General features: G+C 35.3%; 1 protein-coding gene across 1 annotated transcript in view; it reads right to left on the reverse strand.

The window, feature by feature from the left end:
• The window catches only part of FSTL5 (follistatin like 5), an 880,400-nt gene that overhangs the window by 157,195 nt on the left and 699,889 nt on the right, over positions 1 to 23,316 (reverse strand). Inside the window, exons 8-9 of the mRNA XM_045163154.1 lie at positions 15,571 to 15,732; positions 10,508 to 10,642 (exon numbers count right to left, since the gene is read on the reverse strand). Coding sequence (XP_045019089.1) covers positions 10,508 to 10,642; positions 15,571 to 15,732 — 297 coding nt within the window. The remainder of the gene's footprint in view (positions 1 to 10,507; positions 10,643 to 15,570; positions 15,733 to 23,316) is intronic.

Below are 23,316 nucleotides of genomic sequence, written 5' to 3' on the forward strand. Positions count from 1 at the left end.
ATTTATGTAATTTGTTCATTCTTATAACCTTGTTGTAAAGTTTATCTCATTTAAAACATTCATTTAAAGAACAATAATTAATTTTAGTTCATAATAGCCAACAAATATTAATCTATTGAAGTTAATTGTAATGTAGTAATAAGCCAATATTTCCAACGCAATATTGCTTGTGACAATCAAAAAATAAAAAATATGTGTGTGTATATATATATGTATATATACTAGTGTAACATATTTAGATATTATCTTCCAATATTTGTGAGAAGTTAGATTAATCATATCCTTTACTAAAATCCCAGAAAGATGTCATATAATCAGCACCTAGTATTTAACACATGTAGAAGCTTGAAAGCTTTCCAGAGTAGCCTACATTCACGTTGCTTTTCATTTACCATAATTCTGAAGATGAATTGTTATCCTCTGGGGATTGCCTTCCAGAGGGAATGGAAGTGCTTTAAGTGCTTATGCTCTGTGCAAGATGTTTCCAAATAAATAGCTTTCTACCTCTTCCTAAACCCCCTCACATATTTCAAATCATCTTCTCCTCCCTGTTAAAATCACTACACAACTGTCTAGGGCCCATTTCTACTGTTCTCTGCATTTAAACCCTCCCTGTATTCCATTCCATTAAATCTTAGTTATCAAGCCCTAAACCCTAACATAACTGAAGATTATATTATCTTACAGCATTTTCTTGTAGTTCAAGTTTTGTCACATGACAAAACTTCCAGTGAGTTTTGCCAGCATGTTGGGACCTATAACTCAAGGTTTTTCAGTTCAAAGATCCAGACACAACAAATATCAACCCCATGGACTGTGATGTTTTGCATGAATCTTTCTCTCAACAGCACCATATTGCTGGGAAATATAAGAAAAAAAATGAGATTGATACTTCTATGAGAATTCGGTTATACAGAAAATAACTAGATGATTACTCTGAAGCCATGGTTAAAGTCTGTGTTGTGTCATTTAGCCCCAAACTTGTAAATCTTTCTCTGCTTTTTATTGCTGTCTACATGAGATTCAATACCTCTTCTCTGCCTCTTTCAAAAGGAAAACAGAAGAAAAGCATCTTACCACATATTGTTTTAGTATAATAGAAATGTAAATTGACCAAAGTAATGGGGAAATAAAGTAAAGCTTTTGCTTTAAATCTAGCAAAACTGGACCCTGGAAAAATATTTATTTTTACTCAAAATGTCTTAATATCTACATTAAAGGAAAAAATATACTCGTCTCAGCAGGGTCAATTTCCATAATGTTTTATATTTGGATATGTAATACTATAGGTGTTAATATACATTCATATCTCTATCTACATCTATCCCTATCCATAAATCTATGTACATATTTCATTTATTTTGGTAACTCTCTGATTTCTAAACAATTACTAGATTTTTCCAGTCTTACTAAAATGATTTTTATCAATGTTTCTAGCAAGAAGTAATTATTTTCAGAAAGTTGGTAGGAGTTGGCAAAATGTCCAGCATTACAGTGTGTGCTTTTTAATATCTGCACAGAGTTCTCTTAGTGAATTAGTATCTTTGCCTTATTACAGATAACAATATTAAAGCTCAGAGAGGCTAAATCATAGCTCCAATCATAGGATTATTATATGGTAGAAAAATAATTCTAACTCATGTCTTACTGCAAAATCCATGCTCTTCAATTAGAAAAATCTGCTTTTTAGATACACAGTTGATACATAAACAACATGTGTTTGAATTGCATGGGTCCATTATACAGGTTTTTTGCTTTGTTTTTTCCCCAATATCTACTACAGTATTACACATTCTGCGGTTGGTTGAATCCATGGATGTAGAACTCCAGATACCAAAGGCTGACTGTAAAGTTACACTCAGATTTTCAACTGCAAATGCAGTTGGGGCTCCTAAGCCCTGCATTCTTCAAGGGTCAACTGGACTTTGTATCTCATCATTGCTCAAAGGAAAAAATACCTCCAAAATTATTTTTGCTGAAGGTTGATAAGTCAATAATTGTTAATATGTGCAAATAAAAAGAGTGAAGTCATCATTGATTGGTCTGTGAATGTTTCTTCTGGCTTTTTGAGAATATTTATCTATCAACATACAAATGTGACTTGTGTAATTAATATTATTAGCCTTTGTCCATGGAACTACTAGAGGAGAACCCAGAACAATTCTTAAGTTAGAGATTTACAGAAGGATATAGTTTTCCCTGATGTGTCCTCCCCCTGATTTTGGTGTTGTTATACAGAATTCTGACAGTTTATTGAGTACTAGGAGAAGGAAACGGCAACCCAGTCCAGTGTTTTTGCCTGGAGAATCCCAGGGATGGGGGAGCCTGGTGGGCTGTTGTCTCTGGGGTCACACAGAGTCGGACACGACTGAAGCGACTTAGCAGCAGCAGCAGCAGGAAACATCCCAAAGAAAACTGCCTTGTACTACAAAGTCTCACAGTTTCAGTTTATTCTCTTTTATCATTGATAATATTATACTCAGTAAGCTTACTTATTTAACTCTATCCTGGTTTTAATTATGTGCACTACTTTCTAAAAATTGCTACTTTCACATTAACAACTGTATCTATGATGATGGTGCAGGACATTTATGGAAAACAAATTCAACAAAAATTAAAAGTCTTTATTTAAATGAGAAATAAAATTATTACAAAGAAACTGTGTTTGCATGCTTATAAAATATTAGAATATAGACATGAATTAGTGATATTCTGGATATCAGTGTTACAGTTAAAATCCTTGGTTTTATTAATAAAACCAATGTCGGGAAGCTTCTCCCTTATGTCTTCTTAGAAGAGGTTTATATTTTCAGGTCTTACACCTAAGTCTTTAACTATTTTGAGCCAATTTTTGTATACGGTATAGATGGGGGTCCAGTTTCATTATTCTACATGTGGATGCTGTTTCCCAGCACCAATTTTTGAAAAGACTACCCTTTAGCCAATGTGTATTCTGAATCCCTGTCAAAGTAGGTTGACTGCATACATGTGGATTTATTTCTAGGTGCTATTTTCTGTTCCATTTGTCTACATGTCTCTGTTTATATCAATAACAAGCTGTTTTAATTACTATAGCTTTGCAATGTACTTTGAAATAACTCTCAAAATTTTCTTCAAGTTTGTTTCAGTTATCCTATATTTTTTGCTGTTCCATATGAATTTTGGATTTTTTAACTATATTTCTGTAAAATGCCACTGAGATTTTGATGGAAATAGCATTGAATCAGAGATTCCTTTGGTTAGGATGGATGTTCCAGAAATATTCATTCTTCTAATGTATGAGCACAGAGTATCATGATATCTCTCCATTTATTTGAGTCTTTTTCAGTTTATTTAATCAGTTTCTTATAGTTTTCAATCAGTTTCTTAGAGCTTTCACCTCCTTGGTCAAATTTTTCCTAGGTATTTTATTCTTTTTGATGCATTTGAAAATGGAATTGTTTTCTTTATTGCCTCCCACATATACCCTGTTAACATATAGAAAGACAACTGATTTTGTATGTTGACTTTGTATCCTGTAATTTAACTGAATATGTTTATTAATTCTAACAGGTTTTTGTGTGTGTGTGGGTCTGGAGTCTTTGGGGTTCTACCTATTTGAGGTCATATAATCTGCAAACTGAGACAGTTTTTCTCCTTCCTCAGATTTGGATGACCTTTATTTATTTTCCTTGCCTAATCGCTAAGGCTGCTGCTGCTGCTAAGTCACTTCAGTCGTGTCCGACTCTGAGTGACCCCATTGACAGCAGCCCAACAGGCTCCCCCATACCTGGGACTCTCCAGGCAAGAACACTGGAGTGGGTTGCCATTTCCTTCTCCAATGCATGAAAGTGAAAAGTGAAGTGAAGTCACTTAGTCGTGTCCGACTCTTAACGACCCCATGGACTGCAGCCCACCAGGCTCGTCCACCCATTGGATTTTCCAGGCAAGAGTAATGGAGTGGGGTATGCTGAATAGAAGCATGAGAGTGGGTACTCTTGTTTTGTTCCTGATCTTAGAGGGGAAATTTTTTGTTTTGATTTTTAGTTTTTTACCAGTGAGTACTAAGTGTTAGTGGTAAGCTTAAACATTTATGGGCTTTTAACTATGTTGAGGTAAATTCCAATCTAGTTTGCTGAGCATTTTTATTGTAAAAGAGTGTTATAAAAAGAACTTTTATCATAAAGAGATGTTTTAAATGTTGTGTTGACATCTATTGGATGATCAAATGATTTTTATAGTATAGTTTGTTAATGTGCAAAACACATTAACTAATCTCCTTATGTTAAACCATCCTTGCATCCCAGGGATAAATCCCATTTGATAATGGTGTATGTTCTTTTTAATGTGTCACTGGGTTCAGTTCACTGATATCTTATAAAAGAATTTTGTAACTATATTCATCAGGTATATTGGCCTATAACTTTCTCAAAAGCACATGTAGCAAAAGCAAAAATAGCCAAGTTAGAATATGTCAAATTTAAAAGCTTCTGCACAGCAAAATAAACAATCAACAGAGTGAAGAAACTACCTATGGAATGGGAGAAAATATATTCAAGCTTTATATCTGATAGGCATTTAATTTTCAAAAAAAGGGACTCCAATAACTCAATAGTAAAAAATAATAGCCCGTCTTAAAAATAAGCAAAGGACATAAATAGACATTTCTCCAAATGCATACAAATGGCCAATGGACCATATAAAAATGTGTTCTACACTACTAATCATCAGAGAGGCAAATCAAAACCAAAATGAGATATTACTTTCCTACCTATCAAAATAGCAAAAGATAAAAGTATTGGAAAGGATGTGGAGAAATTGGAAGGTCTAGACTCATTTGTTGGAGAAGGCAATGGCACCCCACTCCAGTACTCTTGCCCGGAAAATCCCATGGATGGAGGAGCCTGGTGGGCTGCAGTCCATGGGGTCGCTAAGAGTCAGACACGACTGAGCGACTTCACTTTCACTTCTCACTTTCACGCATTGGAGAAGGAAATGGCAACCCACTCCAGTGTTCTTGCCTGGAGAATCCCAGGGACGGGGGAGCCTGGTGGGCTGCCGTCTATGGGGTCGCACAGAGTCGGACATGACTGAAGCAACTTAGCAGCAGCAGCAGCAGCAGACTCATTTGTAGGTATGTAAAATGATTTAGCCACTATGGAAAACATCACAGAGTTTAGATATAAAACTATCACATGATCCAGCAGTCCCACTTGTAGATGTATATTACAAAAAACTGAAATCAGAATCAAAGACATAGCTGTATACAGTGTTATTCACACCATGCAAGATATGGAAATAACCCAAATATCTACTGACAAATCAATGGATAAAGAAAATATTGTATATACATATAACCTAATATTATTCACTCTTAAAAAGAAGAAACCATGTGGATGGACCTGGAAGACATTATGTTGATTAAAATAAGCCTGTCACAGAAGGACAATTACTGTGTATTTATACTCACATGAGATAACTAAGAAAATAAAAATCATAGAAGCAGAAAATACAAGGTCATTGGCATGGGAAGAGGAGAAAGGAGAAACCAAGAGTTGTTCAATGGTTTTAAAGTTGTAGTTATGCAACATGAATAAATTTTGGAGCTCTGCTGTGCAACTTAGACCCTGTACTAACAATGTGGCATTGTGCCCTTAAAATACATTGAGAAGGTAGACTCTATGTTAAAAATTTTTACTAAAATTAACTAATTAATTAAAAATAAAATCAAGTTTTCATGCTTTTTCTTTGAAAATCTCACATGATTTAAGTACATAAGTAATATCTATAAATGTTTTACTTCCAGACTTAGAAAACAAAAGTCACTAAATCTTTCTCTTGTACTGTTTCTTATAAGATGGCTTTGAAAATTCCATAAACAAATGTAGTAAGGCTGCACTGTTATATCTTATCAAAATAGCATTTCTGATTTTAACAGCATATTGCTAACATAATCTCAAAGCTATTTAAAAAGAATTATTTTGACCTGCAAGAGTTTGAAGGAATAAGTAAAATAAAGTGAAAACATGATTTCATTAACTGTTGATAATTAAATGAACAATATGACCAAATTTTATTAAATCTTCCAGTAAAATTTTTCACAAATTTCCATAATGGTAGATAGTATGATTCATTGATTAAAGAAACTATGGCTATATATTTCAGTTTTGTAACAGAGATTTATGTAGAAAAATATATGACCAATATTAAAAGAAAATTAAAATACAGAGTTGAAATTAAGTCTGCATTATAAGCATTATAAAGGACAAGGACGAGTAAAGTTTTCAACTACTTGTCCTAAAATTAATTTCTAACAGGAAGTTAATAGAAAATTGGTATTTAGCATAAATATATAAAAGGAGTAAACAAATTTTCATGGACCTTATCTAGGTCATTAAAATGAGTTTCTCTTTTCATTTTCTACTTTAGAATTTTATTTTAAAATATTTGCTTATAAAAGTAGTTGCCTAGCCAGACATAATATAGTACAAATACGCTGGTAGCCATGACCTGGATAAGAGTCTCCTTCTTCATTGGATCCTTTCATATCCTCATTTACACACTGATTGAAAGAGGAATAAGAAGATTACTGGGACAATGTTTTGTTGCTGTTCAGTCCATCAGTCATGTCTGACTCTTTGCAAACCCATGGACTGCAGCATACCAGGCTTCCTTGTCCATCACCATCTCCTGGAGCTTGCTCAAACTCATGTTCATTGAGACAGCAGTGCCATCCAACCATCTCATCCTGTCATCCCCATCTCATCCTGCCTTCAATCTTTCCCAGCATCAGAGTCTTTTCCAATGATCCAGTTATTTGAATAAGGTGGCCCAAGGATTGGAGCTTCAGCTTCAGCATCGGTCCTTCCAATGAATATTCAGAATTGATTTCCTTTAGGATTGACTGGTTTGATGTCCTTGTTGTACAAGGGACTCTCAAGAGTCTTTGCCAACATTACAGTTCAAAAGCACCAATTGTTTGGTGCTCAGCCTCCTTTATGGTCCAACTGTCACATCTATATGCGACTACTGGAAAAACCATAGTCTTGATTTGATGGACCTTTGTCAATAAAGTAATGTCTCTGCTTTTTAATATACTGTCTAGGTTGGTCATAGCTTTTCTTCCAAGGAGCAAGTGTCTTTTAATTTCATGGTTGCAATCAATATCTGCAGTGATTTTGGAATCCAAAATAATAAAGTCTCTCACTGTTCCCACTGTTTCCCCATCTATTAGCCATGAAGTGATGGGACCAGATGCCATGATCTTCGTTTTATGAATGTTGAGTTTTAAGCCAGCTTTTTCACGCTCCTCTTTCAATTTCGTCAACCAGCACTTTAGTTCCTTTCACTTTCTAACATAAATGTGGTGTCATCTGCGTATATGAAGGTATTGATATTACTTCTAGCAAACTTGTTTCCAGCTTGTGCTTCACTCAGCCAGCATTTCACATGATGTACTCTGCATAAAAGAAAAATAAGCAGGGTGAAAATATACAGCCTTGATGTATTCCTTTCTCAATTTGGAACCAGTCCATTTTTCCATGTTCGGTTCTAACTATTGCCTCTTGACCTGCATACAGATTTTTCAGGAGGCAGGTAAGGTGGTCTGGAATTCCCATCTCTTTAAGAATTTTCCACAGTATGTTGTGATCCACACAGTAAAAGGCTTTAGCACAGTCAGTGAAGCAGAAATAGATGTTTTTTCTGGAATTTTCTTCCATTTTCTATGAGACAACGGATGTTGGCAATTTGATCTCTGGTTACTCTGCCTTTTCTAAATACAACTTGAGGATCCAGAAGTTCTCAGTTCATGTACTGTTGAAGCTGAGCGTTGAGAATTTTGAGCATCATTGTGCTAGTGTGCAAAATAAGTGCAATTGTGTGGTAGTTTGAACATTCTTTGGCATTGCCTTTCTTTGGGATTGGAATGAAAACTTAACTTTTCCAGGTCTGTGGCCACTGCTGAGTTTTCCATATGTGTTGCCATATTGAGTGCAGCACTTTAGCAGCCTCATCTTTCAGTATTTGAAATAACTCAGCTGGGATTCCATCACCTCTGACTAGCTTTGTTCGTAGTGATGCTGCATAAGGCCCACTTGACTCTGCACTCCAGAATGTCTGGCTCTAGGTTAATGATCATACCATCATGGTTATCTGGGTCATTAATTATTTTCTTGGATAGTTCTGTGTATTCCTGCCATCTCTTCTTAATACTGTCTGCTTCTGTTAGACCCAAACAGTTTCTGTCCTTTATTGTGCCCATCTTTTCATGAAATGTTCCCTTGGTATCTCTAATTTTCTTGAAGAGATCTCTAGTTTTTCCCATTCTATTGTTTTCCTCTATTTCTTTGCATTGATCCCCGAGGGCGGCTCTGTTCTCTCTCCTTGCTCTTCTTTGTACCTCTGCATTAGGATGGATATATCTTTACCTTTCTCATTTGCTTTTTGCTTCTATTCCTTTCTCAGCTATTTGTAAGGCCTCCTCACACAATCATTTTGCCTTTTTGCATTTCTTTTTCTTGGGGATGGTTTTGATCACTGCCTCCTGTACAATGTTATGAACCTCCATCCACAGTTCTTCAGGCATTCTTTCTATCAGATCTAAATCCTTGAATCTATTTGTCCCTTCCACTATATAATCCTAAGGGATTTGATTTAGGTCATACCTGAATGGCCTAGTGGTTTTCCCTGCTTTCTTCAATTCAGATCTGAACTTGGCAATAAGGAGTTCATGATCTGAGACACAGTCAATCTTGGTCTTGCTTTTGCTGATTGAATAGAGTTTCTCCATCTTCAGCTGCAAAGAATATAATCAATCTGATTTTGGTATTGACTATCTGGTAATATCCATCTGTAGAGTTGTCTCCTGTGTTGTTGGAAGAGGGTGTTTGCTATGACAAGTGCATTCTCTTGGCAAAACTTTTTTAGCCCTGTTTCCTTTTGTACCCAAAGGCAAAACTTGCCTGTTTTCCAGGTATCTGTTGACTTCCTACTTCTGCATTCCAGTCCCATATGATGAAAAGGACATTTCTCTTTTTTGTGTGTGTTAGTTCTAGAAGGTCTTTTATATCTACATAGAACCATTCAGCTTCAGCTTCTTTGGCATTTTTGGTCAGGGCATAGACTTGGATTACTTTGATACAGAATGGTTTGCCTTGGAAATGAACAGAGATCATTCTGTCATTTTTGAAACTGTACCCAAGTACTGTATTATTAAGATGGAAGAGTAGAAGGATGTGAGCTCATCTTCTATGGTGAGAACCCCAAAATTTCAATAAGCTGCTGAACAACCATTGACAGGAGAATGTTGAATTCCACCAAAAATTATACCCCAAATCCAAGGGGCAATGTTTGAACCTTGTCTAAAATTTGGGCTCAGAGAAATTAGCATATAAAGGATTCTCAAAATACCAGAGTCCCTGAAAAGCTTAGACTAATATGAGATGTAGACAGGCATTACAGATTGACTTTGGAGCAAGGACAATGAATAGTCAGTCCAAGCAAATTGAGAAAGAATCCGAAAATAGCCGTGCATGCCATGTGTACCAGAGGAAGAAAGTGTCTGAATCTTTCCCTATAGGTAGCTAACTTGATGAATGCTACAGGAGTACTTTGTGTTCTAAATACTATAGTTTAGCTATAACCAAAAATTCATCTTTAGTATCTCCTTCCCATCATATTCCTTTCACAAAATAAAAATGTTTAAGTAGGACAGTACATTTTTATTAAAACTTTATGAGAAAATTAGGAGACATGTACAGTGATGACAAAGGATTTCAAGCAGTAAGTGGAGAATAGCCCATGATATGTTGGTGCCAGGGCAGTGAATGTTTCAGGTGGCTTACTTCTCTACCTGCTGCAGAAAAAGGTTGATGTACAGCTATTGGACCACTGAATACAGTGCAGAAGAGAGAAAAAGAGTGATATTATGGTATTAAGCTTATAGGATACCCCTTGGCTGTATTGTGGGACCAAGAATCCCAAATCATTGAGGAGAGGGAATTTGCAAAGGATTTAATTTCCTGTATAAGCACATGGGAAGATAGGACTCAAAATAACTTATATACATCTGCCAAAGAAACAAAATCATTTTCATGTCATGTTGAACATTTCGCAATCTTGCACTTAATCTTTCAATCTACTTTTAATATTTCAAGAATTCTATCCTTGCTATATATGAAAACTACTTTCGTTTGTTTATTTTTTAACTAACTGATCATTTGCTTAGCATTTTCTGATGCTGCTGTTTCTGAAAAAAGCTTAGTTTTAAAGTTGAGTGTGATGCGTGTGTGTGTATGTGTTAATCACTCAGTCGTGTCTGACTCTTTGTGACCCCATGGATTATAACTCACCAGGCTCTTATGCCCATGGGATTCTCCAGGCAAGAATACTGGAATGGCTTGCCATTCCCTTCTCCAGGGGATCTTCCCAGCCCAGGGATTGAACCTGGGTTTCCCTCATTGCAAGCATATTTTTTTACCGTGTGTGTGTGTGTGTGTGTGTGTGTGTGTGTGTATTCAATACATACGGGTCTTTCTAGCAGAATCTTCCACAAAAAGAGAAGAGATGTCTTCATCCACTCCTGCTTCATTTTTTGCGATACAAGTGTATGCTCCCGTATCTTCATAGCGCACATTGCTAATATGAACCTCACTGCCATTTGCTGAAAACAGAGGCAAATGCAACTTGTAAGCTACAATTTCAGCTTTGGTACAGTCATTTCTGATTACACAGTCAAATAGTTCACTTAGCTTGTCCTAATTAAGCTGTTTTCCTTCCTACTTCCATGCTTTGGAGACATGCTAAGTTATTTCTAATGCATTCAAGTGTTTCATAAATTGTGCTGTCATTCTATTACAGAGATCCCAATGCTACTTATCGAAAGCACACACAGTATATTTTATATTCATTTCATACTCCCTACCTTGCATAAGAAGTGTTACATGTTGATAGCTGTAATTTCATTTCTGTATTCATTTTTAATATTCAGGATCCACTTTGTCTCCAGCTTTTACAACAGTTTTAATTAATACAAATATGGTTCATTCACAGAGAATACATGTGAAAATACATGTCATAAAGGAATTAAGTGAGCTACATCATATAATGCCATTCCATTGAGCAAGCATATTATTGTGTCTGCATTATACATTAGGAATCATTAAGTACGGGGGACAGAAAAAAAATATACATAATTCCTTTGCAAGATTCTCAGTTGTTTTCAAGAAATATACCTAATCTAAGCAATATCATATGGAATTGATATCATCATTGTCAACCAAAGGGTTAAGGGATTGATTAACCCAACTTTTAAATCTTGGTAAAAGAATGTTTGAAGCTATTTTCCGAATAATAAATTGCATTCCTCAAAGTGTAAACAAGGGTATAATTACCAACTTACTATACATTGGCAGACCATGAAGTACTTTTACACATGCGTGCATGCTCAGTTGCTCAATCTTGTCCAACTCTTTGCAACCCCATGGACTGCAGCATGCAGGCTCTTCTGTCCATGGGATTTTCCAGGCAAGAATACTGGAGTGGATTTCCATTTCCTACTCTATGGCATCTACCCAGGGATTGGACCCTCATCTCCTGTGTTGGAAGGTGGATTCTTTACCACTGAGCCATCTGGGAAGCTTTTACATACATTATCCCTTCATAGTCCCGGATAATAACTAATTATCAGATGAGGAATCTTAAGCTCCTAGAATGATCTTATGCAATTTACTTCCCTCAAAATAAGGGCTGGACTTCTATCATGGCCTAAGTTTCAATGTTTTACTCATTTGTTTAGGTTTGCGTATTTTCTTTTACTTTCTTTTTTTCTGTGTGTGTGTGTGTGTGTGTGTTTATGTATATATTCCATGTTATCCAATCACGGGGACACCATGTTCTGTCTGCAGTAAAAAGGAGCATGATTCTTCCTGATAGAGATGGGGATCAAATAATCAGAGTGGCTATTTGGGGAAAGAAGGTAAAAAACCAATGGGGAAAGAGCTTAAATGTCATCCCTATGGGGATATCGAGAGGCAGTGAGTGTTTGGGGAAGGCTAATCACTGAAATCACTCAAACCTCTTTCTCTTACAAATATCACTGCACACTTCCATTCCATCATTTGTTGAGAATCACTCCTCCAAAGCAGTTGGCAGGTTTTTGTGTTTGTTTTTGCTTTTCTCAAAAAGGCCAGATGGTAAATATATTAAACTTTGTGGGCTACACAGTCTCTGTGCCAACTACTCACCTCTGCCATAGCAGCATGACAACAGCCAAAGACAATATTTTTAAAAATGTGTGTGGCTGTGAACTAAAAACAAAAACAGAAAACAAGCAAAAATATTGCTTTATTTACAAAAATAGGCAGTTTTCCAGATTTGGTCTGGGGTCCTTCATTTGTAAACCCATGCTCTAGAAGATGGGGAAGAAACAAAGTATCAATATTTTAGCCCAGATCAGCTTCTTTTTTTGTGTGAAACATGACCCTCTCCAAAAACCACACACTTAACAATGTGAATTCTCTAGAACTTTTGAAACCCTTAACTTAATTTATTCTTCAAATTCTCTCTTCCCAAAATTCTTATATGTTTTTCTAACTTATATGCTTGTCTTTCCCTCTTTTCTAGAGGGATTTTCTAATATCTAGAAATTAGCTAGCATTTCTAGATACTTTCTATTCTATAGCCAGAGCTACCAATTTCCTGGTTCATTTATCATCCTGACACATCTGGTTTCAGAATTAGAACAAGATGACATCCCCTGCACCCACTTTTTAAATATATTACTAGACTATTACATAAGGAAATTTACAAAATTTCAAATTCACAATATACAGTTTACAGAATGTTACTCGACCTTTACGGTTAGATGCATTTCATACCCTACTTCACTTTTATTTCAAATCTTTTTTCTTTGTTTAATGTTTTCCAGCAAATAATAACTTCTTAATCTAAGCAGGTGGTCTACTTCTTTAAACCATTAAATACATACACATGATTAGAAAGTGAACTCAAATAATTTTACAGTATATAAGTTTAAAAAGTTCATCACACTGTACACCTTAAATTTACACAAATTTTTAGGTCAACTTTATTTCAATAAAAGCTAAAAAATAAAGAAATTAATCCAAACTTCCTGTTTTCATCAACATCTTCATTTTTATTTAATTCTCAAAGGAAACTTTTTCTGCTTCATTCTAAGATGACCCCCTCCTTCTTTCTTGTTGATTTCCACGACAATTTGTCCATCTTTCACCTGCTCCATTGTCCACATATCTTTCTCTTTACCTATATCTTTCAAACCAAAATAAACTGTCCAAGAAGTAAGAAATAACTTCACCAGTCCTAAACCTTTTCACCAGAAGCTACTACCTTTTATTTTTCCATCTTTCAAAATTTTGAAAGGTATTTTTATTCCTATCTTTCATTTCTAAGGACACAGCAAACTGATTTTTTAAATGTCACGGGGACAAACTAATCACTAACCCATGGATATATTTTAATAATCTTCCTTGACTGTGCATATAGCATTGATGAACTCTTTCCCAGTTTTGGCTTTCTTTTCTTTCCTTCTGTAATATCATTTGTTCTCATCTCTTTGCTAATTATTAGTCTCCTTCTGATATTCTCTTGATTTGGCTGCCAATAGAATATTTCTTCTTTTCTAGAATTTTACTTCTCATACCATCCCATCCATTTACATAGTTATTCAGTTAGTGCCTAGACTTAGACTTCACATAGAAGTGACAAATAAGCATCTTATGAATAAACAGATAATTAAATAACTATATAATTTGTTAACGTGTTAACATACACAAAGCCACACAGAAATTCACACTCCTGTGAGCCAGATTTTTCTCTTAGGCTGTGCTCCCAAATCAACTTTTATTACTTGTCATAGCCTCTTAAAACTTAACCTAATTTTTTTTATTTTAAAAAAATGATAATAGCTGTTTTGCAAATGTCCTCATTCTTTCAAAGTTGAGTGAAGATTGTAACTAACTTCCTAAATTTTCCTTCTCTTATAAAGGGCATCCCAAGTGGTCCTAGTGTTAAAGAACCTGCTTGCCAATGCAGAAGACATTAGAGACATGGGTTGGATCCCTGGGTTGGGAAAATCCCCTGGAGGAGAAAATGGCAACCCACTCCGGTATTCTTGCCTGGAGAATCCCATGGACAGAGGTGCCTGGCAGACTATAGTCCATAGGGTCATAGAGAGTCAGAGACAACTGAAGTGACTCAACACACACAGTACCCACACATTTCTAAAACAAGGCTATATTATGTTTATAGAATACGGTTTTCTGCTATCAAGTGGGCAAGGGATTGCAAAATCAGAAGCTAATTAGACTTTTACTCATATTGATTTCTGTTAATCAGATCAATCTTCTTCTCAGATAATAGACACCAAGACACAATCAGAGAAGGAAACATGTAAATTTATTTTGCCTAACTATATTAACATAACATTGTTAGGATTCAGCTTCGAAAGATCAAAAATACTCTCATATGTCATTCTTGATTTTCAGAAATAGATAAGTAAATGTTTTTAAAAGATTTATTTAAAAACGTATGCTAATAAATTGCATTCACTCTCTAAATTGAATGGTAGTCCCCGTCCAGTGTTCTTGCATGGAGACTCCCAGGGACAGGGGAGCCTGGTGGGCTGCTGTCTATGGGGTCGCATGGAGTCGGACATGACTGAAGCAACTTAGCAGCAGCAGCAGCAGCAGCAGTATATTCATATAGAAATAAGGAAAATATATTCATTTCTAACAGTATGAATAGAAGGAATTTAAAGGCATGGAATAAGGAATGTAATGCCACATAACAGATACTCCAGTAAAATGACTGTCCCTGGGCTACTCTTGACATTGGATATAAGATCCATAAATTTTATTACTTACTAAGATAATCAAACTATATGCAATTAATTTTGCATTATTTTGATTATTTGATATGATAAAGATTATCTGTTTTTTAATACCATACACGTGTGGTTAGTATAATCTGTATAATGACTAATCACAACTGCATATTAGATTATTAGAACATGTAGAATATTTATATATTAGAATGCAAGAACTTCATCACTTTAAAACAACACAAATGTGAAACATATTTAGCAACATTTTGATTTTTTTTTCCTTTGTTCATTTGGAAATGTTCATTTGGAAAGTGTGCTGTAAAATATTTCCTAAAGAATTTCTATATTATTGACATATTCTGTAAAACATATTTTAATGTATGATTTAAACATATAAATTGTCTCTTCAGAAATGTATTTAATTATTCTGTTCAGCATATCTGCTATAATTCAGAGGATAAGTTTTAGAAGAAAAACGATATTTTACTTATAAAAATAATGACATAACTAATCATTATGACAAGACTATTATTTAAAACATTAAAAGTATTAAAGTATTGTTTCAAATATAATGTCTTAGTACTAACATAACTTTTTTTCATATTCATTGCATACATTGTCACCAAGTATCACTTTCTCTTTTTTTCAAAGAAAGTAAAATGTGTTATAAATTTTAGTATGAAATTTCTGCATTGTTATTTAAGAGAAAAAATGCAAGTAAAAAGCACCTTGAAGTGTGAGTTGCTTGGACAGCTTTGGTGTAATATCAATTCCATTCTTCAGCCAGCTAAGCTGAGGATTTGGTATGCCTTCTGCATGGCACCTGAGACTTGCAGTAACTCCAGGTTCTCGGGCTTGACTCTCTGGATACACCCGGATTACTGGAGGAACTAAAATTAGAAACAGAAAAGAAAATGATTAGTATCCATATATGTCACTTGATTTTCTGAAACAAAGAAAAATAGCAATTGTATATGTTAATGATGTTATGCATTTCTACAAGGTCTCAGTTTGCAAATCTAAGTAATTTAGTATCCACTAACATATGCCAGTGGTCCCTGGACAAAAGCTATTCTGAGACTGTACCAGGTGAAATACATGGTAAGCCCAGAATATCTTGTTTCAATAACTAAAGAGGCCCTTAAGGAATGAGAAAAACATATCAAAAAATACAAAACCAGTTTAAAGGGGCTTTCATTTACCAAATACAAAATAATTTGAGCATTAAGATAATTACCAGTTACGAAGGAGTATAAAAATAAGATTTGGGAGAATGGCGTTGAAACATGTATAATATCATGTATGAAACGAGTCGCCAGTCCAGGTTCAATGCACGATACTGGATGCTTGGGGCTGGTACACTGAGAAGACCCAAAGGGAGGGTATGAGGAGGGAGGAGGGAAGAGGGTTCAGGATGGGGAACACAGGTATATCTGTGGCGGATTCATTTTGATATTTGGCAAAACTAATACAATATTGTAAAGTTTAAAAATAAAATAAAATTTAAAGAAAAACACAGTAAAAATAAAATAAGACTTTAAGAATTCAGTTATATAAATAAATGAATAAATACTGAAATGGGAGAAAAGGAAAAGCTTTTCCTTGTTATAGCATTTAAAAAAATTACAATAACAATTCCACTTATGGTACATAAGACTCCAAATGGCAAAAAAAATCTTGAGAAAGAAGAGTGAAGCTGGAGTAAATAAGCTTCCTGACTTCAGACTATACTACAAAGTTACAGTCATCAAGACAGTATGGTACTGGCACAAAAACTGAAATATAGATCAATGGAACAAGATAGAAAGCCCAGAGATAAACCCAAGCACCTATGAGAACTTTATATTTGACAAAGGAGGCAATATACAATAGAGAAAAGACAGCCTCCTCAGTAAGTGGTACTGGGAAAACTAGACAGTTATTAATACATGCAAAAAATGAAAATAGAATACTTTCTAACACCATACACAAAGATGAACTCAGAATGAAGACCTAAATGTAAGACCAGAAGCTATAAAACTCTTAGCGGAAAACATAGGCTGAACTCTCTTTGACATAAACCACTGAAAGATCCTTTATGATTCATCTCCTAGAATAATAGAAATAATACCAAAAGTAAATAAATGGGACCTAATTAAAGTTAAAAGCCTTGCACAGCAAATAAAACTATAAACAGGTTTAAAAGACAACTCTCAGAATGGGAGAAAATAAAAGTGAATGAAACAAATGACAAAGGATTAATCTTCAAAATATACAAGTAGTTCATGCACCTCAATACCAAAACAAACAAACAAACCAATCAAAAAGTAGGCAGATCTAAATAGATATTTCTCCAAAGAAAACATACAGATGCCTAACAAACACATGAAAAGATGCTCAATATTGTTCATTATTAGAGAAATGGAAATCATAACTACAATAAGGGATCAACTCACACTAGTCAGAATGGCCATTATCAAAGAATCTACAAACAATAAGTGCTGGAAAGAGTGTGGAGAAAAGGGAATTCTATTGTACTGTTAGTGGGAATGTAAATTGATACAGCCACTATGGACAACAGTATGAGGATTCCTTAAAACAATAGGAATAATACTACCATATGACTCAACAATCTCACGACTGGGCATATACTCTGAGGAAAACATAATTGGAAAAGACACAGGCACCCCAATGTTGAGAGCAGCACTATTTACAATAGCTAGGACATGGAAGCCACCTAGATGTCCATCAGCAGATGAATGGATAAAGAAGGTGTGGTACACATATACAATGGAATATTACTCATCCAATAAAAAGGAAAACATTTGAGTCAGTTCTAATGAAGTGGATAAACCTAGAGCCTGTTGTACAGAGCGAAGTAAGTCAGAAAGAGGAAAAACAAATATCATATATTAATGCATACATATGCGATCTAGAAAGATAATACCAATGGCTCTCTTTGTAGGGCAGCAGTGGAGATGGAGATATAGAGAACTGACTTGTACACACAGTGGAGAAAAGAGAGGGTGGGACAAACTGAGAGAGTAGCACTGAAACACATAAAATACCACATATAAAACAGATAGCCAGTGGAAATTATCTCTGTTACACAGTGAACTCAAACCTGGTGCTCTGTGACAACATAGAAGGGTGGGATGTGGTGGAAGGTTGAAGGAGGGTTCCAGAAGGAGTGGACATATATATACTTATGGCTGAATCGTGTTGCTGTACAGCAGAAACCAACACAATATTGTAAGACAATTATCCTCCAATTAAAAATAAATTAATACAAAAGTTAAAGAAAAGAATTTAGGATAATTCTACTTATGGTACACACTAAAAATATAATATTTAGAAACAAATTTCACCAATTTATGTGATGGACACGGAGGCCTGGTGTGCTGCAGCCCATGGGGTCTCAAAGAGTCAGACACGAATGAGCGAATGAACTGAACTGAACTGAACTGAAAATCACAGCAGATGGTGACTGCAGCCATGAAATGAAAAGACACTTGCTCCTTGGAAGAAAAGCTATGACCAACCTAGACAGCACATTAAAAAGCAGAGACATTACTTTGCCAACAAAGGTCCGTCTAGTCAAGGCTATGGTTTTTCCAGTAGTCATGTATGGATGTGAAAGTTAGACTATAAAGAAAGCTGACCATTGAAGAATTGATACTTTTGAACTGTGGTGTTGGAGAAGACTCTTGAGAGTCCCTTGGACTGCAAGGAGATCCAACAAGCCCATCCTAAAGGAAATCAGTCCTGAATATTAATTGGAAGGACTGATACTGAAGCTGAAGCTCCAATACTGATGGGAAGAACTGACACATTGGAAAAGACTCTGATGCTGTGAAAGATGGAAGGCAGGAGGAGAAGGGGACGACAGAGAATAAGATGGCTGGATGGCTTTAACGACTCAATGGACTTGAGTATGAGCAAGCTCTGGGAGTTGCTGATGAAAACAGGGAAGCCTGGCATACTGCAGTCCATGAGGTCACAAAGAATCAGATATGACTGAGCAACTGAACTGAACTGAACAGATAACATGCTGTTGAGGACGTGGAGAAAAGGGATCTCATGCACATTGTTGGTGGGAAAGCAAACTGGGGATGCCACTGGGAAACTAGTATGAAAATTTCTCAAGAAATTACAAATATATCTGTAAAGAAGTCAATAAATCCCCCCTTTCTGCTTAAATAAGCCTTAATTGATAAAGATTCCTTCTGAACTTTAACCTCGATATTTTCACCAGGAAAAATGAGATTTAATAATATCTCCCCTGTTATATGTATTAATTCCTCTGGTGCAGCTTTCACAGCAGTACCTTAAGAGTGAAAATTATATTCATTGACTCTATAAATAATGCTGAACACTTCATAGTCATGTTGCTGGGAAGATGATTCACAGTGAGGTTAATGACATCTCCAGGTCACACAGCTTATTGTAGCCTAGAGTTTGAGATAAAAGTCATGGAGCTCTAGTTCCTGGACCAACCCGCTCCACATTTCGTATTGCCCTTAACCAACCTGGCTGAACATAGTCTGTAATAGCCACTGAATTTAGCCAATAAGAAAGAAAGAAAATCTGATGACTATTAAAAATAAGTATGTTCCAAATTTTGTGTGGTCAGAATTTCCTATGCCAAAACTTTTTACACATATTTGTATGTGTGTATATATATATATATATATATATATATATATATATATATGCATATATATATATATACATATATATATATATATATATATATATATATATATATACTGTGCTAATTTGCTTCAGTTGTGTTTGAATCTTTGCAACCCTATGGATTGTAGCCCACCTTCCTCCTCTGTCCATGGGATTTTCCAGGCAAGACTACTGGAGGGGGTTACCATGCCCCCCTCCAGGGGATCTTCAATTCCCAACCCAGAGATCAAACCCACATCTCTTAAGTCTCCTTCATTGGCCAGTGGGTTCTTTACCACTAGCACTTCCTGGGAGGCATATACATATATCTATAATGATCTGGCAGTCCCACTTCAGGATATATAATCAAAGAAAAAGGAAAGTTTATTATCTCAAAGAGATAGCTATATGTATGAACATCTTTCCCATGTTCATAGCAACATTATTCACAGTAGCTTAAGTATGGAAAGAATCTAAATGTTCTTCAACAGATAATAGTAAAGAAAAAAATATATATAGACATACATATATAATATCATAATGTAAATGACAAGCAAAAGGTGGAAATGATACAAGTATCAACTGATAAATAGAAAATAAAATTTGGTTTATCCATACAATAAAATATTATTTGATGATGAAAAGAAAGAAGTACTGATATATGCTACTATTTTAACATGCTAAGATATTACATTAAGTGAAAGAAGTGTCACTCATAAGTCCACATATTGTATGAGCCCATTTCTATGAAACATCCAGAATGGGTAAATCCATCAGGATTAAAAGCAGATTAGTGGTTTATAGGGGCTGAGGGGAGGGAGAAATGTAAAACAACTACTTGGTGGATATCAGGATTATCTGAGGGATGATGAAAATGTCTGGGGAGTAGATGGTGAGATGGTTGCACAACATTTTAAATGTACTGTAAACCACAGAACTGTTCACTTCAAAATGATTCAATGTTACATGAAATTTACTTTGATAAGAAAGGAAAGTCTTATAGAAGTGCTTATAGGTCAAGTGACAGAGAATGTTCCCATGTCAATAGCAGCAAGGAAACAATATTCATATGAGGGAGCCATCCTGAAAGTAAAGTCTCTAGCAAGGTTTTAGATCACTGCAGCCCTGCCAAAATGTTGACTGCACCTCAGAAATACTTCATACCAGGGCCAACTAGCTAAGCTTTTCTCAATACTTTTTAATGTCATTTCTCTACTTATTATCTTTTATCTCTTTATTATAGTTTAGAATTATTATTATGTTGAGAAGATGATACAGGTTTGCTGTTTAAAGCCACTAAGCATTAGGTAATTTAGTTTGTGCTCATAGATAAATAGATAAAATTCCCAAAGTTGAGAGCAATATAAACTTAATACCAAAATTAAGCAAGGACATTACTAAAAAAAGAATAACTACTGGTCAATTCCATTCATGAAAATAGACTTTAAAAGTTTTCAAATATATTAACAAACAAAGTCTAGCAGAATATAAAATGATAATGAAAGTGTTAGTTGTTCAGTCATGTCCAACTCTTTGTAACCCATGGAAGGTAGCCCACCAGGCTCCTCTGTCCATAGGATTTCCCAAGCAATACTGGAGTGGGTTGCCAAAATGATATTAGACCATAAAATATTTGTTTTGCTATAGATATTCAAATATCACTCAATATAATTTACAACATATATAGGTTAAAGGAGAAAAACCATATATCTCAACAGCTACAGAAAAGTCATTTACTTTTAGCACACAGAAATGAGCAAGTATTTTACTTTTTAAAATAAAGGATGTCTTAAAATATACAGCTAACCTTGATAGATGATATGATTAAGTAAAGTAAAATACAAAATAATTCATGGATGAATTGTAGAATAAGTACACTTTCACTTTTCACTTTCATGCATTGGAAAAGGAAATGGCAACTCACTCCAGTGTTCTTGCCTGGAGAATCCCAGGGACGAGGGAGCCTGATGGGCTACCGTCTGTCAGGTCACACAGAGTCGGACACGACTGAAGTGACTTAGCAGCAGCAGCAGCAGCAATAAGTTTGCATGACACAAGTTATTTATATTTGTAAATATGAGCAACAAACATTCAAAGTACCTTGAATAATGCAGTGTCATAAAGCAACAGAGCTTCCCTTCTTTTATAATACTTGAAATTCCCTGGAAGCTCAGCTGGTAAAGAATCTGCCTGTAAGGCAGGAGACCCCAGTTTGATTCCTGGGTCAGGAAGATCCACTGGGGAAGGGAAAAGCTACCCATTCCAGTATTCTTTGGCTTCCCTGGTGGCTTAGATGGTAAAGAAACCACCTACAATGCAGAAGACCTGGGTTTGATCCCTGGTTTGGGAAGTCCCCTGGAGAAGGAAACAGCTATCCACTCTAGAATTTCGGCCTGGAGAATTCCATGGACAGAGGAACCTGGCAGGCTACAGTCCATGTGGTTGCAAAGAGTCGGACATAACTAAGTGACTTTTACATTCATAAACCAACAAATATATATATATATATATAAACTTACCTAATGAATGTCCATGCCCCTTGCAAGAAAATTTTAAAATGTTATTTGGAAAAATGTTAAGAAAAATGAGATAAGAACTAATTAATGGAGAAATAAAACCTATTTTCTGTCCTCTTGTTCTTGCCTGGAGAATCCCAGGGACGGTGGAGCCTGATGGGCTGCTGTCTATGGGGTTGCAGAGTCGGACACGACTGAAGCGACTTAGCAGCAGCAGTTTTCATTATGTCAATTTCAGTCATGAGAAGTTCTTTGCTCCTTTGCCTCCCCATGCCTCAGTAAGGTAAACCCATTTGTATAGGAATCTTCAAATATGGTGCCTCTTACCTGAATTATTTTATTTACTCTATTAACTGGTCATAGATATGTTACCCAATATCTGTGACAAATTGTAAAGTCATATATTGATGTGGGAAGACAAGTCTCCTTACCCTCATGTGTATACCATTCAATAATGGAAGCCAAGGAGCAAATAACTTTAACACAATGTTTTTGTCCTGCAGCTGAGCTGATGAGGATGTGATGGGTACATAATGAAAAGAGTGATGGACACAGCAAATGTTAAGAGAGTGTTTGAATAGGATTTTGAAGTGTTTTTTAGGAGTATAATAAAAGGACAAGTGGATGTATTTGTGAGGGAGGTATTTATAGCAGAAACGTAGGACTGGAATATCATGTATTATTTCAATGAGTGCTTCTTCCACTTAAGTTATATTGTGGGTAGTTAGATGTATTTCATACACATCTGTTCTGAGAGTCAGTTACTCAATTTGCCACCAACGATCCTGTGAGAGAAATTCTGCATTCATTCAATAAACATATGTATATTGATTACAGTTTGTGGAAGGGTTCAGGAATTATACAATGATTAATTATTAATGATACAATTCTCAAATGATCATGTAACATATTTTGAGAGTTGGATGAGAATGTAAGTACATTAGGGCAAGTGATTTAGACACTTTAATTCCAATATCTAAAAGCATTTGTTATTTTCAAGAAAAACAAATATATTATCTCTAATATAAATATTAAATGTATTCATACTGAAAACGAGCTGGTTCTAGATAGGTGGATTTTCTAAATGTTGGAGGCGAAATCTTTTATAATACTTAATATTTAAGATGAACATTTATTTTTTATGAAAGTCTCAAGTGAAATACAGATTTCATGTTTAGAAACTTCTATGATAATGAAAGCACTGCTTTATTTGGTGACATTCAATGACATTTAGGCTGTGGCAAATGACTGTGAACCCTTACTCTGTTATTCAATAGTTATGTGATCTTGAGCACATTTTTCAAC

Source organism: Bubalus bubalis, chromosome 17 (assembly GCF_019923935.1).
Source record: "Bubalus bubalis isolate 160015118507 breed Murrah chromosome 17, NDDB_SH_1, whole genome shotgun sequence".
Taxonomy (NCBI): domain Eukaryota; kingdom Metazoa; phylum Chordata; class Mammalia; order Artiodactyla; family Bovidae; genus Bubalus; species Bubalus bubalis.